General features: G+C 34.4%; 1 protein-coding gene and 1 pseudogene across 1 annotated transcript in view; both read left to right on the plus strand.

Annotated features, from left to right (window-relative positions):
- LOC136982618 (G protein-coupled receptor kinase 1) overlaps nt 1–18,714 on the plus strand; it is a 201,351-nt gene that overhangs the window by 26,646 nt on the left and 155,991 nt on the right. Inside the window, 1 exon segment of the mRNA XM_067279163.1 lies at nt 11,075–11,151. Coding sequence (XP_067135264.1) covers nt 11,075–11,151 — 77 coding nt within the window.
- LOC136982634 (U5 spliceosomal RNA) lies at nt 16,268–16,358 on the plus strand (annotated as a pseudogene).

Consider the following 18,714-nt stretch of genomic DNA (forward strand, 5'->3'; position numbering starts at 1 on the left):
ACCAGACTTATTATACCATGATAGGAATTGTTGACGATTTCCTAATCAAGCGATATTTGATGATGTTGAATCAGATTAAAAGGCTTTAGAAATATCGGTCGGAGTGTTAGTCTCTACGAATATGCCGGTTAATTAGCCGACGGTCGGTTTTCGACGAAATTGTGCAATTTGAGGATATTAACCGCGTTATGTACTGTCAACATTAAACATAAGAAAATTTCTTGCTATTATGACGATATCGTTCCCGAGAATTAATTGTGCCGTAATTAAATTCGTTTTGAAAAACGTTAATTTGTTTACGCGTTACGGTAAGTATACGTGCGCGTGGCAGTTAATCGGATAATTGCACATTTTATCGGCAACGATTTAACACGGAATTAATCGGGAGGAAATTTCAACCTAAGCTAATTACCGTTAAAAAGTTACGGTCCCGGAAATCGAAGCAAATTAACTTTTACCCAAAAATCTTTTCGCGCCTTTTCGATTTGGGAAAAAAAGCAGTGGAACGTCAAAACGGGCAAATACACTTAGGTGGCCCGACGGGCCGGACTTACCGTGAAAACGGGTCCTAGCTAAAACAAGAGGCGGGTGGCTAGGCCGAATCTTTCCCTGTGCAGGGTTGAAGGCCGCCGAAGTTCGGAAATTATTTAGAAGGAAGCAAGACGGGCCGAATAATTAGTCTGCGGAAGAATATATTCTGCCCCTCAATAAAGAGCTCTCGCCTGACGAATTTAAATTCGACCCCGAAATGTCGAAATAAAAGATATAGGAGGGTAAAGTGGAACGGTTAAAGGAACTTTATTTTGAATTTCACTATAGTAAGCCAAATCAAAAAAATTAAGAAACTTAGAATATAAAGTAAGGGCTTTCCTTCCAGAAAATAATATAGTTGTGAATAATATATCAATTATGACAAAGTAAAATTATGTAAAGAGGTAGAAGTTTCCACTTTGCCTTGGCTATCAAGGCAAATTGAAAAATTAATTTAAAACTGATTTTATTGTAATACACGTTTCATAAAATGTTGGTAATAAAATGAAAACATTAGGCACAACTATTAGACATCAACACCATTACCATTAAATTTTTCGGTATCTAAACAAAGTTCGTGTTTTCGATTATTACAAATACCACACTGAATCCACTCTTCTGATGGTGGTTCTTCATATTCTCCACATACTGCGCAGAAAGTTTCACCAGAATTGTTTATTTTGTTGCTAAATTTCACTGAATTAGCATTATCCTTTTGGCCTACCTTGGCCGTTGAATCAAATGTTCTGTTATGTATTTGAAGAGGGCAGCTCTGAGATTGTTTTTGCTGCTTGCCTTTGTTGAATACATTTTCTTTTCAAGCATTGCCTTGTAAGGAGAACTTCTCATTTCTAATTTTCTGATTTTTGACACCCCCATGTGGAGGTTTTTCATGAACAAATTTTTCGTCAGAGGCAACATGTCTTTTGGATAAAGGTTGCGAAATGACGAATTGAAAACATTTGGCTTTGTATTTCTTGCAGTTTTGCAAGACACCAGAATTTGATGGCTCTGGTTCTTCTAATGTATAGTTCTCATTTCTACTGGTGTTCATTTCTGCTGGAGTAGCATTCACATCATTTGGGTTTTTAGTCACATTGTAGATATTGGGATTGTCGTTTGGGGCATTGACCACTGGTGGGGAAGTGGTCATTGCCCCAATTATCCGGTTTAGGATTGTTGGTTGTGATGGTATCCTCTCTCAACCTTCTCATACACTCGTCAGTAGGCCGAAGGTGCTGTCTTTACGATGTACTACATTGGCAGGAACAAAGTCTGCTTCTGAAACAATGTCTGGATCAAAAGGCATTATGCCACATTTTCGGAAGCTATTCGTCGCCAACTCAACTATTGCACTCTTCTCAAAGGCAATTCTTGCAAGGTTCGGAATTTTATACTGTTATTTTTCTATGTGAATAATCTGTTTGGAAGGTATCAATCGCTCTCTCAAAGTAGGTTTTGAACGCTTTATACATTGAAACATCCAACGGCTACAGTTTGAGACTCATATTTGGTGGAATGGAGAGAATAATAATTCCATTCTGTCTTTCTAGTTCTATTGTCTAATCCTTGATGTGAGACATGGTTGTCCAAATCAATAGCACCGGCTTGTTTGTTTTAGGCCGAACACAATCAGTGAAAAACTGGAGCCACTTGCAAAAAAATAGGATCTTATCTGAATCCGAACATCATGTCTTGCACCTGTTGGACAGTTATCCATCATTTTCATTTAATTTTTTCCTGGCCCCAAAGATGAAACAAGGAGGAATGAATCTCTCTGTAGCACTGCAGCCCAAATAACAGTCGTTAGCTATCCCTTTTCCGCGGTGCTTTTGATACCCATTTGTTTTTCCTTTTGAACGAAATCAGCTTTGGAGGTGAAGTTTTAACTCGTTTCATCCACGTTGAATTTGTCGATTGGTCGTATGGTCGACTGATGAAGTTGCGCTTTCCATAAGTTGACCCTAGGTTTTAAAAGAAACGTTTTACTTCATTTTATTAAAACCTGTCGCAAGAGCGATGATTGTAGATTCTGGGGCTCTGAAGGAATCCTCGAGGATGCCCTGATATTCCATCCCTTTCTGCTAACTGAAATGCAAGTGCCCATAATGATTCTCTAGTTAAACCGTAGAATCTGTTGTCCAAATCCCTTGCACGATTAATTTTCCCCTGTTCCATTTCATAAAAGAAAAAAAAACCAACGAACTCTCCCTACTTTTTTCGATTTTTGGAAAGGCCAACTGCTTGTGTGTCGGTGAAGGGTTTCGAGAGGTATGTTGTATTTTCTCGATGCAGATAGCAAAGACGATTTCTGTGCTTATTTCATTGTTCTTTCCATATCCTCCTCACTCCACGAACTTCGCTTGTCTTCCGTCTTTAGTTGTTCACCTTCTATGAAATAAAACGGGCGTATCATAAAATAATTATCTCCTAAACAAAGATTCCGAATATTTAAATCCAGAAATAGCCCAATAGAACATAGACACAGGGCATGCTTATCGAAGTTTCCACTTTGCCTCACAACGCTGTCGACTATATTTTGAGGCTATAGTGGAAGTTATTCAAATCGAAAGTAAATTGGACATTAGACGTAATAGCCCAAACATTAAACATTACGTTTATAGGTTTTAAATAAAAAATTACTTTCCTCTGCGGTCTGTGATGCAAATCTGGCGTAGCTTCTTAACGGGATAGTAGAGAGGTTGCAGCAGAAGTTTTCATCTCTAAAACGTGAACGTCGAACGTTGAGCACCGTCATCCCGTAAGCCTAGAAGTTTGACAGTGGCGTTTGGAATGTCATTGGAATCATGCTCGACGTTCCAAATGCCATTGTCAAACTTCTAGGCTTACAGTATGGCGGTGTTCAACGTTCGATTTTCACGTTGTAGAGATGAAAACTTCGGCCGCAAACTCTCTAGTATGTCCACAATATGGATGGCTTCCACCAGCCAGAAAAGAAATCGCTTCTGTACGTGACGTAAGCACTACAGACACTTCAGAGATCCAGGTCAAGGAGTCTCGTCCTCCCGTCCCTTACGCACGTTCGCGCGCCACGAAATTTCAATGGGTTTCCGTTTTCCTTTTCCGGAGACGGGACGATGGGAAACTTCGAGCCGTCCCTACGGTTTTCCGTCACCGCCTTAAATCTAAATTCTTTTTCGTTCCGTTAACATATTTTACGGCTCATTAAATTTTAAACATGGGTCCGGGTTTAATTTTTCTATTTAAATTTTACAGACGGCGCGCCCTTTTCTCTCTTTCGCTTCCTCGCGGCCCGGGATTTAATAATAAGCCGTCGACAACTGCCTTAGTCTTTTCTCGCCCCGTGGAAAGCTACGATAACTTTAAAACGGCAGAGCATTATTAGCCGCGATTTCGGCAACCGGCCGTCTTCGTAATCCAGCAAATTTATCCGTCGGGTAATCGATCGACTCTTCCAAACAATTTTCTGCGTGGAGTATCGAGAAATTTTTCTGCGTTTTATGCAAAATATAAGACATCTTTATGTTTGCGTTTTTTCCTTATCGTTTTCGGTAGAAAAGGAAGATATTTTTCACCGTAAAACATTAATGCCATTCGGTAGGTTGGACGAGGAATCACCGATAATACTCGGCCCGGTCACCCACCTTTACGGCTTTGGCCCGCGGCCTTTTCCCGCCTGCTAAATATTTTTCTTCGCCAGCGTAATACAGGTATCCCTCGAACGACACTGTTCACACAGTTTGCGAAATACCTCGTTACAGAATTTTACAACTTTGCAGAACCAACTCCGTTATTCGATATAGGCCTATATTTATATTTATTTATTGCAGTAAGCACGCGCGTCGTCTCGAATTTGCCTAAAGATTTTAGAATATTGAAATTTTCAATTCGTTTTGTGCCTTTCGTCAATTTAATGAAAACCGATAGTGCAATTTTTCCTTCTTCGTCCTAGAATTTCTACCGACGTTGCTTTCCGACTTTAGCCTTTAAGACTCTCCGTGTTTTGGTTTTATAGATTCACCTTTCGTATTTAGTGAAGTTTATTTAAACATTTTTAGGTAAGTGTTAGTTTTTGAATTGTGGATAAGTAATCGTTCATAAAAACGACCAACGAAATACGGCTGTATTTCGGTACTGGAACTGTTTCCCACTCTGACAATTCCGTATTCGAACACAAATTGTGGGAAAAAATCGCTGGTTACTCGATTGAAGAAACGAGGGTCCGTAGACACTTTCGATTAATAATATATTTTTATCATCCGTAAAATTTTTTGATAAAAATGAAAAAAATGAAGATGTTGCTGATATTTTCGATGGAGATCGACAAAAAAACGCGGAAGAAGACGATACTTCGTGAAAAGAAAACGTCCCGGTTAACTAAAATTAATATTAACGCGTAATACGGTACTTTTTCGGAACGTAACTGTCACGTTATACGAGGGATACCTGTAGGTTATATTATAATTTCCACCAGGCAGGAAAAGTGTCATCACTTACCCACGTATAATTTCGAGTAAAAGTTTGCCCGCCAGTCGGGTATAGGCGTAAGGCGGTTTCAGGTTTAAAACGAAGCCGGCGTAAGTGGACGGCTTTATAATAATTTGGCAATTACGCTTACGTAACGACGAAGAAAATCCGTTCGATTATACGCGGGTTGGCATTTTTATATTTTTCGTCGTTGGCGAATAAAAGAAGACGTTTCTGTTCTGGTGATTTATCAATCGGGTTGCTTTTGTTAATGCTACGTCTGAATATTTATCTATGTTACTCGTAATACGGGTATTTGTATTTCTACGTGGAGTGAGAGTTTTTACGTTTTGTGTCGATGTTACGTAAAGTTGTCGGCCGCCGTTTCCGTTCTTTCGTCTTTAGATCGGGCAGTGGCGATAAAAGCTCCGATCGATACGTCCGTACGGATTACGTCGATTTTTCTTCGGCGCCGTCGCTTACGTTGACAAATAAAACTCTTCTTGTTTAATAACGTAGTAGTATTGTGGCAGTGTTGCAAAATCGTACGATTTATTTCTTCGCGTATTTTGTATATAAATTGATTGTCGCCTTACGTAAATTATTCGGAAAAAGACGTGTACTTTCTTTCTCTAGATCTTCACTCTCGCCGACGGACGGATGAATATTCGGAAAGATATATAGAAAAGATTCTGTGTTTATATATTAATCTGGATTTCGTTTAGTGACGTCGTACTTTTAAGTTGTCCGGAGAAAGTTTATTTTTAGATAGATGTTACTTTATGTTCTGAAAGGAACCGTGTGTATTTTATTTACGCGATCCGATTATCCAAGGACGCTTAATAGAGTTTTTCTTTAACTTCGATGCTATCGTAAAGGAACTCTATAGTTAATTACCTTTTCCTTCTCTCTCCCATCAAAGAATTCTCAGAATTAAACTGATAAATTAACGAAAAATATTTTTTTTGTCTTCGTGAATAACTCCTTTTATGACACGATGTATATATTTCAAAAAGAAACACTGCATCTTGGTTATTACATAGAATTCTTTTATATAATTAGTATTTATTTAATTAACAGTTACGCAAAAAATAAGACGATACTTGCCACAATTTATAACGCTATATTTTATATTAAATATTTCAATACTTTTTTTTATTCGTTTACGTTAATCCTATTCTTTGATTTTATGAAATCTACTTAGGAATTCTGTAAGGTATACTCTCAGTTTAACGGAGATTATTTAATTTATTTATTCATTATTTAATTCGTATTAAAAAAATTGGGTCGACCGGTCAATGAATATAAATTAACTCGATGTACTGTACATTATAATAACATTTTGTATGTCGTATTTGTTTTTAATGTGTTTCTAAACCGAATTCGATTTAACGGACTTCCAACAATAGCGGACACCTTCATTAGTTAAATCACAGCCTGCTATATTTGTATATTAAAGCACATTTGTCTCTCTTTTTTAAAATTATATGTTTAAATTATTGTAGTTGTTATTTATTTTGACATTATTGTTAAATTGATAACAATTTTCTTTAATAATTAAAAATTATTAAAGAAAAATGGGCAATATTTCGTAAAAATTCACTTCTATTTATTGATTTAAAAATAATTTTTCGTTTATCGGGGACAACGTATCGGTATATAAACATATCTCAACATATAACAACTGAATTGTATACGTTTGTAATATACAATTAAGTATTAACGTAAAAAGTTTAAAGATTTAGAGAAAAAAAGAACACAGTAGTCCCTCGTTATATCGCGGATTCGGATACATCGCGCTTTTTTTTTTGTTCCCAAACTTTTAAAAGCATTCGCGTCAATAAATTTTAAATTATCGATTGCCGTTGAATTTCTTTTTGCAACGAACTAGGGTATTATATTCCTACTATTGTCCTCGAAACTACCACTGAGTGCAGATGAAACAATAAATTCGTCAAGATCTAAGTAAGCAAGACACACACAAATTATCAATTATGTTTCCTTTTGATATTAAAAGATGTTTGTTTATTGGTTTTAAGTACTGTCTCCTCATTTACAAGTTTCCGTGAAGTCGAAATTTCATACCTTTATGTGAATTGATGGTATTGTGTCAATTCACATAAAGGTATGAAATTTCGAATTTACCGTGTAATGTGTAAGGAAAAGATTTCTTTCAAATTTTTGTGTATTTTTTGACATTTCAAGGTCTTGAGTCCAAAAATGTAAAAATCTTGCGGGTCATTTTTTGATTGATTGCCGTACTTACCATCTGTTATATACAAAGGCTATTACTGCACTCTTACAACCTATAACCAGTGTGATATAAAAAAACAGGGGACCTATTCTGAGCTCTTCCGATAACTCAACGAGAGCGATACACGGGATATTCGATAAGTCCCCTTAGCGAAAGGCAGTTAACGAACCTTAGACAAATCGCTATTCTGTGCTCCACGTTAAGTGGGTTTCGCTACGGGTAGTCGGTCGAGATGCGTCTGGGTTCCATGCTATCGATAGCTATTACGCTTTAACCAATCACAGTTTAGTTAACATTGTATTTTTGTCACGTGACTGCAACCCGCCATTTTCTAAGCGAAGCACGTGGTTTTAGCATTGTCGTGTATCAGCGCTAGTGAAATAGTTTTGTTTGAAAATGTCGAAGAAAGGACAACGAAGCCAGCGAACTACGAGTCGCCAGTCCGAGATGCTCGTTAATTTTATGGAAGACAACCCGAAATTAATGTCAGAGAAGTTAGATGCTTCCTTCACCGTAAAAGATCGCCAGAAATTGTGGCAAGAAATAGCCGACCGTCTGAATTCCGATGGAGTCGGCTCACAAAAACATCCAGAAAGATGGCGAAAAGTAACTGATAGTCGTATATTTATATATTTATATTCAAAGCTATCATTTTAATTTATACATATGCGAATAAAACCTATTTCAGAAATAATGTTCACGCTATAGCTACTTACTTTAAATTTTAACAAGAAAGCAATTACATTATTCATACAATATTCTTAAACAGTTAAGGTAATTATTTTTAAGCAATACAACAACATAGTTTATTAACTCTCTCTCCAATTGCTCGTGAAGTAAAATCATTCTTACACCAAAAGACGCCATGTTGTTTTCACTTTCGTTACGTTCCTAACGGCAGCTCCAAAGTGACCGATAACAAAAGCTTAGTTATCGCAAGTGGCTATCGGCACCGAAAACGAAACGTACGGCTCGGAATAGCATTTTCACGATTGATTAAACGCGAATCACGTGGTTCCGATAGAAACTGGTTTTTATCGTATTCGTTAGCTTAACGATACTACTCAGAATAGGTCCCCAGGATGCTTATCACCACAAACGTTTTTGAACTGCTGAGAGTTCTTCTTCAGGTGTGATACTGAATAACTGATAGGACACCTTATTATTGTTTCTCGAATTTCCTTTAACGGTCTGCTCTGTCCCATCAGTTATTCAGTCTCACACCTGAAGAAGAACTCTCAGCAGTTCAAAAACGTTTGTGGTGATAAGCATCCTTTGTTTTTTTATATCACACGGGTTATAGGTTCTAAGAGTGGAGTATTTTACACATCCCGGTGTTCTCCAGTGTAGTGTAGTACAAAGGCTATTTTTTTAAATAGTTTATTTTTTAATAAGAAGAAAAATACTGTAAATATCATTAAAATAAATTTATTTCCATATTTTATATATATTTATCTGTTTTTCTACATAATTTATATTTTTGTTCAAACATTTGTCATATCACTCAACAATTTTTTGAGTTCTGACTTCAAAGAAATCTACCATCTCTGAAGAATCCCAATCCATGACTGCAGTTTTCACCTTGTCATCGTTGAACCGTTGACGACGAAAGAACTTTAAGTATCGAACTTTAAGTATCGAAACCAAAATCACTGGGTGCAAGGTATGGACTGTAAGGTGGATGATCTAGTTGTTCTCATCCAAAAGAACTGATTAGACCTTGTGTTTGTGCAGAAACATGTGACCTTGCATTGTCATGGAGCAACATTACACCGGAAGACAGTAGGCCATGCTGCTTGTTTTGTATGGCGCGCCAGAGTTTTCTCAAAGTCACACAATATGTATCACAATTGATTGTTTTACCTCTTGGGATAAAATCTACTAACAAAATCCCTTTCCTGTCCCAAAAGGCGGTTGCCATGATCTTTCGTGCTGAAATTGTCTGTTTGGCTTTCACCTTGGTTGGCGAAGATGTGTGTTGCCATTCCATTGACTGCTGCTTGGACTCAGGAGTCATGTGAGACACCCAAGTCTCATCTCCTGTAATGATCTGGTCTAACAATTCATCTCCTTCCTGATTGTATCGAGTCAAAAACGATAAAGCACTGTCCAATCTTTTTGTTTTGTGATTGTCAGAAAGCAGTCTTGGAACCCACCGAGAACACAATTTTCGATAATTCAGTTTCTCCGAAACAATGGTATACAAAACTGATCTTGAAATCTGTGGAAATTCAATTGATAATGTTGAAATCGTGAATCGTCGGTCCTCTCGGATTTTGTTATCCACATCATGAACCAAATCTTCAGAAATCAGAGAAGGTTGGCAAGGGCATGGCTCATCATGCACATTAACTTGCCCATCTTTGAACATTCTTACCCATTTTTGAACTTTACTGTCACTCATAGCATTATCATCGTAAACTTCACAAATCTGACGGTGAATTTCTGCTGCTGCCAAGTTTCTTGCACTCAAGAATCGAATAACAGATCGTATCTCACAGACGGCGGGAGATTTAATTTTCTTAAACATTTTAAACTTCTACAGCTCAGCATACAGGCAGAGGATATGGCTGCAAATTGCGTCAAAATGCGCACCAAGCTTGCTCGGAGCACAAGCACATGCGTACTGCTGTGATTGTGCATTATTCTCACTTTCATTCACAAATGGACCTTATTTAAAAAGTAGCCCTAGTATATTTTAACGTAACATTCACTTTTGGTGCTCTTCCAATTGGTTTTTACCTTTATGTATGTTAAGGTGCATGTGTATCAGTTTTGCGTGTTTACAAAAAATATTTAATTTAACCTTTTAAGAACAAGTATACATTTTATGTTCCAAAATGGCCAATGTTATGTTTTTTAAAATTTTAAATATTTTGTTTGAATTCTCTTTGTTATTCAAACTGCCTGAGATCCACATGTGTAAATTACGTCAAAAGCACTTGCACAAATAAAATATTTCTTTTAATTTCTTTATAGTCTCCTTATCTGAAGTTTTTAATTGTGTTAATACAACTGTTGGCATGACGTCCAATTTAAGTATTTAGTATACCTAACAGGATGTAATTATTTAAAGTGTATTTATATAAATTTCCAATTTTAACTTTTATTATATTAAGTACAGTCAAACCTGTTTTTATGCAGGGGGATAGGGACCACATAAAAAAAGTCTCATGTAGAAAATAACTCGAAACCGTACGAAATAACTAGGAATTGCTTTTTTAACTCCTTGGGCCTTTTTCTGCAACACCTAATGGGGAAAAAAATCCTCTAAGAATTTTAATTTTTATATTAATTAATTATTTCTACTTAAATACCAATCTAACTTTATTTAACGATTATTTTTAACTTTTTAATGATTTTATTTGATAAATATAGCTGCAGGAAGTGTTATTTCATTTAACAAGGCATGAAATTTCACACCTGCAGTCTAAAGCTGGAGGGGAGCTAACTTACTGCATCTGTTCAAATATAACATAATATTTATGATTTTTATGCTATTAAAATAAGAGGGGACCGAAATAAACGTATGAGAAAAAAATTTTACTGAATAAAAAATGAAAAAACCTGCTGATGTCATAGAAAACAACCAATAGAGTTTTTAAAAATATTACAGGAGTCAATTATGTTCCAATTTGATTGAAATTTTCATATACCACACAAAAAAAATTGCACAGAAAAAGACCGCACAAAAACAGGTTTGACTGTATTTTTAATTTATTGTTATGCAAAACTGACAAAAGAAAATTTTTAAAGAAATGTTAATTTTATTTTTAAAGCTTTTAATATTTTATTGTCATCAAATATATCTTAATTATATCAATGATCTTTTTATTTCAGTGTTCGTAGTGTAATGCACAAACATCTTGAAAAAATGGGAGAAGTTACATTTGATAAAATTTTTAATCAGAAATTAGGTAAGATACTGTTGAATTGATTTGGAAGCAAATTAATGATATTATGAAATAATATAATAATTTTTTGATGACTCATTTATGTATTAAACTTGTAAAGTTATTGGTGTAATTTAATTTTAATACAAGGTGATTCAAAGGTCTCAGTGTGTTTCCTTGAAAAACATATTTAACACATGACAAAACAGTACAGATCAAAGAAATGAATAGGATGTGGAATAAATGCAATTCAGTTTGACTCTTTCACATGTCTATGCACAATTTCTATCTCTCCACAGTTGATCTGAAAACTCTCTGTAACATATCAGGTGTAATGTTTGCAGCAGCTGCAGTGTGATTCTTCAGGCTCTGGATACTGTTCATTTTTACTTTGTACTGTACATCTGTGACTTGATATATTCCCAAGTGAATGAGGAGCCTATAACTAGCTGAGCTTTTATTAATCAATTTACCAGGTTATATGCATTAAGGTAATTATGTATACAATGCTAGTAAAGGAGGATGGTGCCCTGTCCTGTTTGAACATAACTTTATCAAAAATGCCATCTGAAATCAACTGTTACTGTAAGAAAAGTTGTTACATATTGAGATATGTTGCATCATTGATTGTGAATTCTGAAAACATGAAAGATTCATAGATTTTTTTTAGTGAACCACGGCAAGACATTAACCTCAGGTATTAACCTTTCTGACTCAAAGGCTTCATGTGGCAATTCATCAGCCCATATCCATTATGGCAGTTTTCCAGTCCACAGGTGTGGAAGGCCTGATCACTGAACAATAGATGATCCATCAGGTTTTCATGTTTCATCATCTGCAGAAGATCATAACATATATCTTGGCAGGCTGCATAGCCTTCATCTCCAAGTGTATGCAGTATCTGGTCATTGTAGGCTCATTTCTTAAGCTTATTGTTTGGATGTATTCCAAACAATAAACATTAAAAATACTAAAACAAGTACCCACTTGGGTACTTGTTTTAGTATTTTTAATGTTTATTTTTAATTAATTAATTTATTTTATAATACTGTTTTAAAAATTATCTTTGTATTTAAGTCAGTTAACATTTATAATTTTTGAAACAGCATCAGAACATATATCAAATAATTTGTAAACTGCATCATTGCACATATGGAATGTTTTGTTTTTAAATATTTTTATAACTTGTTTGATGTAAAGAATAGCTGTCTTATCTGAAGAAGGCCTTTTAAAGTGGCTAAAATTCAATGCAAGCACAAATGTTTTCAATGAGCTGAAATAAGTCTGAAGAGTCTGCATTGTTTTTAAAATTTTGCAGATTTCCATTTTAAAGGAGCAGATGTCTGCTCACTCTTTTAAAACCTTACTTTTAGATTTATTCTCTCTCTTTTTTTATAATTCATGGTTTTGAGGGGGTGCTGTGTGTTCATCCAAGTTTCTGGTGCAATTTTTTGCAAAGTTTGAACTTGATGTTGTTTTTGTACTAATAAATCAGAATTTGAAAGAACTAATTAACTTTTTTTGGCTCTAAATGTTTCATTTGGCTTACTATAATTACTGTTAATTCTTATTTTATTGGAGATAGGAAGTGTAGAACAGAATCCTGGACCAATGTATTGTACTTTTCCTTCTTCCTCCATGGAAAAGGTTCGACGTCCATTGGTAAACATTGACATTCTCTAAGTGAACCAGTGTTAAAGATATCGCATCTTGAAGATTAATTTTCATCTCAGGAAGCGAGTTCTCCTATTCCTGATAAATTTCTCTCTTTCTTTGAAGAACAGTTTGAAACTATTTTGTCTAAGTTGGATGAACTGTTGTCAAAATTCAATTGGTTGAATAATTTTCATAAAGAGCACAAAGAATGATTGACTTGTATAAAAGAGAAAATTGAAGAGTTTACAATGTTTAAAACAGTATGTACAGATAATTTTTTTATGCAGTCTTTTTTGTTAGATTCATTTCACAAGGAATTAAAGAAATAATGTAGTTATTTCTGGTTTAATGAGCAATGATGAGGAATTGACAACATTATAGAATTTTTTAAGTTGATTAAAAGAAACAATGGAGAATATATTTCTCTGAAAACTTGCTATAGAATTTCAAAAACCAGTTTGATTTTAGTGAAACTTAATAGTCCAAATAATAAAAGATTAGTATTTAAAAATTTAAAATGAATTCAAGAAATTCAAATTTATTGTAGAGTCGTCAGTTTTTGACAATTTCACTTATAGATCCAGGATAAGACGTAAAAAGCTTTTACTTCATTTTATAAAGGCAAAATCTTTGCCTTTATAAAATTGACGGAGAAAAATTCACTTATAACTTGGAGACTAATGATTTGCAGAAGATAGAAGGTTTATTAGACAGAAACAACACTCAGTAAGTTTAATAGAAGTTAAAAAAGAGGATAATTTGTTGATATTTATTCACTGGAAATTTTTGTTTGGAACTGTCAGGAAACATTAAAAAATCAAGAATTTGTTCAGATTCTGCAAACTTACATTATTGCTGTAGTTGAAACCTGGTTGACTTTTTCTTACAAGTGTAAGATCTCAGTTTTAAATCCAAATTTATTTATACTAGAACAACTAGAAAGGAAACTATTAGGTCCAGATCGACCATCAGGAGGACTAATTCTTGCAATTTCTTGTGATCTAGGACAGCCAGAGGTACTACTGAAATCTGATAACTTTATAGCAGTTAAGCTCAATTCTGCTAATTTATTTATAACAATGCCAGAGTGCACCCTATGCTTTGGCACCATGGGACCAAAGGGACACCACGTTTGGGATGACTAGTTCGTCAGGACTGACACCACTGTGTCTTTAAGGACAGACACAGAAACATTGATGGCTGCTAATTTTGTTTTTTTGCATGAGCGGTGTTCGCATTTGTAGGTGCTTGGATTTGAGATGGAGACGCTACTACGAATTTAACAATTAACAATACCCATTTATTTATTGATACTATTTACAATTTGGTACATGGTTAGTGAAAGCACTTAGCAAGGTACTAATTTTAGATATCAATTACAGGCAGCCCTTGGTTTACGCTGCAGTTCCGTTCTGACAAAAACCAGTGCAAATCGAATCGGCATAAAATGAACCCATATTTAAAGTGAGATATAGGGGTAGGTTTTACATAAGTGAAAAATAAGCAAATAATTTTGTTTATTAATACAATATAATACAAAATACATATATTATAAATTTAATTTTTTAAATGTATTTTATGGTAAAATAAAGTGAAATGTTTTTATTAAAAATTTTAAGAAAAACAAATGATATTTCAAAGTTTTGGATCTCTTACATTTTTCGGAAAAAAGTATCCATCTTTAATTGTTTAGATTTTTGTTTTCTTCCATTAATAATTTCGGAATATGGTTGAATGGAGGCAATGATGCTCTTTTTTACATTTGCACTTCGTTCCCAATCATTGTCTAACTCACAAAGTTCATCTAACTCTTCATTCGAGAGTGGCTGACCATGGGCTTCTAAAAGTTCTGTCACATCTTTATCTGTAACATCTTCCAATCTCATATCATGTGCAGTCTGATAATGTCTTCAATTAAATTTTTATGTGCTACCCCTTCAAAATCATGCATGAATGCTGGCAGAAGTTTATGCCAAACTCCATTTAAGCATTTTTCATAACCTTCATCCCAAGCCGACTTGATGTTTTTAATGCCTTTCAAAATATCGAAAGACCGTCAATAGTCTTTAACTGTTTTGTCTGAAGTGTCTAAAACTCTCATTCGCATGAATGTATTACGGAGATAATAAGCTTTGAAGGTTGCAATAACTCCCTGATCCATTGGTTGCAAAAGAGATGTTGTATTGGGAAGCATGAACACCATTGGATGTCAAGGTTGTTTAACCTTGACATCTAATGGTGTTCTTACTTCATCAAGGTTTTGAGGATGTCCTGGATGTCCTGGAGCAGAAGTGCTTTGAATGGCAATTTATTTTTTTGACAAAAGCAAAGCACAGTAAGGCAAAAATAACTTGTGTTCCAATCTGTGAAAATATTTTGTGTGACTCTCTATTGGAAATGGAACAAGAAATATTGTTCCATTTCCAATAAACTGGCAACATGTCTTTATTCAGACCCTTTAAAGCATGTGGTGTCTGTGACTGAAACTTAAACAGATGTTAGTGTATCAATGTTCCAGAAACATTGGCACCCAACAAAAGAGTTAATTTATGTTTTGCAACTTTAACACTTGCAGTGGAACGTTCTTTGCAAGAAATAAAAGTTTATGCTGGTAATTTTTTCCAATAAAGCCTAGTCTCATCAATGTTAAAGATTAGGTCTGGAGAATAGTTGTCTTGTTCTACATAACCCTGAAATTCCTTGGGAAAAGCACCTGCCGCTGCGACATCTGCACTTGCTGCTTCACCACATAATTTTACACTACAATAATTACTTTGGGATTTAAATCTCTTGAACCAACCCTTGCTTCCCAAAAAAGTTTCTTCCCCTCCGTCTGTCTCCTTAAGATTATCAAAAATTGATTTTACTTTTTCAGTTGTAGCAATTTGAGTCAAGGAAATGTTTTCTTGATTTGCATCATTCACCAATAACGATAATAATTTTTCCATTTTTTCAAAAATTTTACTTCTACTGTAACTCACATGCTTTACATTTACTGCTGTAGATCTGTTGAGCAGAGTGTTTAATTTTATCTGCATTTTTCTTAATGGTAGTAATAGTCGATGGAGCTAAGTTCAAAGATCTACAGACATTAGGGCGTGTTTGTCCATTTTCCATTCGTAGAATAACTTCCATTTTTGTTTCTAGAAAGATAGATTGCCTTCTTAACATGTTTAGATAACTCTGGTGCACTTCTTTTATCTGATATAATAACCCTCCTGTATTCTTGTATATGTGGGTACCTAAACATTTAGTATTTTAATATTAATTTAATGTAAATGTATACACACCCAACAATATTAAACAGAAAAAATAAATATATTCAATAAAAATCTTTGTCTATCTTGAGGAAACCGTGTTTTGTATTTTCTTTTCGTTTCTTTTCTTTCGAAGACACAATGTAGTGACGTAAACTTAAACACTGGGCGAATTTTTCATCCTTTTTATTCGGTTGGTATAGGCTCATTGTAATGTTCCCCTCCATGAGCTCAGGTTTCCCTTCATTCTCGTGATAATCTTTCGCCTCTTACTAAAGATTACCGTGGAGGGGAACATTACAATGAGCCTATACCAACCGAATAAAAAGGATGAAAAATTCGCCCAGTGTTTAAGTTTACGTCACTACATTGTGTCTTCGAAAGAAAAGAAACGAAAAAAAAAATCTTTGTTTTAATGAACATATGACGTTGTGTCTCAGTAAATATATCAATATTGAAATGAAAATCAGTCTAGCATAGGGAGAATCACGGAATTACACAGCAGTGATATTGTGAATCAGCATAAATTGAGCCAGCATAAACTGAGGGTTACTGGTATAGTCCCTAACTGAGAGAGAGAGTTCACAATTGGTTGTATGTTGGTAAATATACCTTAGTAGAAGTTGGTTCCCTGGGAATCGCTGAATCGGTGTATCAAATGGTCTGCCAGGTGATCAGAAGGTGCTTCGATGAATTGAAATGATGGAAGTCTTTTTCTGTCTTGAGAGGGCAGAGGATCGGCACTGGCTTGAGCAGTGAAAACAGGATCAGGCAGGAACATCAGTTAAAAGCAAACTGACAATGACTGTGAACTATCTTCTTTTTGTATTTGGGGGGGTCTCTTGTGGGTGTTTCCCATGACTTCATCAGGAATCATCACACCACTATCCAATTGTTGAATTTCAATTGTCAGTTCCAGGTGACACATTCGATGTGTCACCTCAAACAAGGAAACAAGTCCGTTGGAAAAATTTTAATCATTTTCTCTGATTTTTCTTTCAAAAAATTTTTTGTCAAGCCTGGGCTCATTTATTGAAGCAAACCAGTCTGGTCATTATTCTTGTTTATTTGAATATTCTTCATCATAATGAATTATTAACTGAGTTAGAGAATTTAATATAGTGTTTTTTCCATAATGAAATACTCATTATAGGTGACACTAATGCAAGAATAGGAGAGGAATCAGATAACTTTTATTATGGTCTTAACATTCAAGTTTTAAATTCTCGTAAATCTAACGACATTATTTCTTCAAATGATATGTCAGTAATGTAATGTAAGTCAGTAATGTAAGTATTCATAATGATATGTCAGTAAGTAGACTTTGTAGCATTAAATGTTAATCTGTTGGATAACTTGAAATTCTTTAAAATTTTTGACAAATTCAGTTCAGGTTAAAAGTGTGTGCGAGGAAGATAAATTCAGTTCAGACCATTTTTATACTTTGGCAATATTTAATTTCAACATGGGTAAAATAGAGACAATGCAAACTACAGAAAACTCTATGTATGGAATCAGGATAAGCTTGATAAATGTGTTTCGTTAGTCACCTCATTACATAAATTACTGAAGACAAGATTTTTATTAGATGTATGGCAATTTTATTCAGAATTCTTAGAAATGCTATTTACTTCAGCAACTCAAAGTGGAACGTTGAGAATGACTAGTGTATTAAAGCCATTTGATAAACAATGGTTTGATTCAGATTGTTTGTGGTGATAAAGAAAAAAGAACAGTTTATTAAGAAGATTCTGCAAAAATAAATCAAGAGATCTGTTACAAGAGTATTCAAAATTGAACAAAAGTTATAAGTCATTATGCAAAGCTAGGAAAAAGTTATTTCAAGCCAAAATTAAGTTACACTTATGACATACTAAAAATACAAAAGAATTTTGGTCATTGGTAAATAAGTTCAGAATAAGGAGGAATACTGTAAATATAATCTCAAGTGAGATTTGGTTTGATTTTTTAAAATTACAATTCTTAGGGCCTCACAGTTATTCTTTTAGATAGCCTTTCAATTAGAAATATCCCAGTTTTAGACAATCCAATATCTCAGACAGAATTAGAATATGCAGTAAGGAAATTAAGTTCTCAAATCATTTGGTTTGGATAAAATCAGGAATGAAATGATTAAATGTCTTCCAAACAAAATATTAAATGACATTTTAAATACAGTCGACTCCGCATAAGTCAACATCCCAAGGAAAAGTGGAAATGTGTCGAGTTATCCGATGTGACGACTAAAGCAAAGTTGGAAAAAAAAAACACAAAACTACAATTAATAAAATACAGTAGTGCGTTATACAGTAGTATAGGCTTACAATACATTGTGTCCTCCATTTACAATTACTCTCTAGATGAAAAACTGAAAAATTCATTTAGTGTCGTTTGTTTTGAGCACTTAACTGTCTCGACTTTCTTTTTCAATGATCACGAACACTTTGAAAACATCATCTTTGCAATTGTCAATTGTTGGCAAGTAACATCTAAGGATTCTTAATGCCTCTGGCATGAAAAAATGCAAAATTGGATTCTGGTGTGACGATGTAGATTGTCTATTTTCTTTTTGTTTATCTGTTGTTATTTTATACATAAAAATACATAAAATGTTAAGGCATTTTTATTAATATGTACATATATATTAATAATATATTAATAAATAAATCGACCC

This window comes from Centruroides vittatus, unplaced genomic scaffold, assembly GCF_030686945.1.
Source record: "Centruroides vittatus isolate TY-2023 unplaced genomic scaffold, ASM3068694v2 contig_854, whole genome shotgun sequence".
NCBI classification, from domain to species: Eukaryota; Metazoa; Arthropoda; class Arachnida; order Scorpiones; family Buthidae; genus Centruroides; species Centruroides vittatus.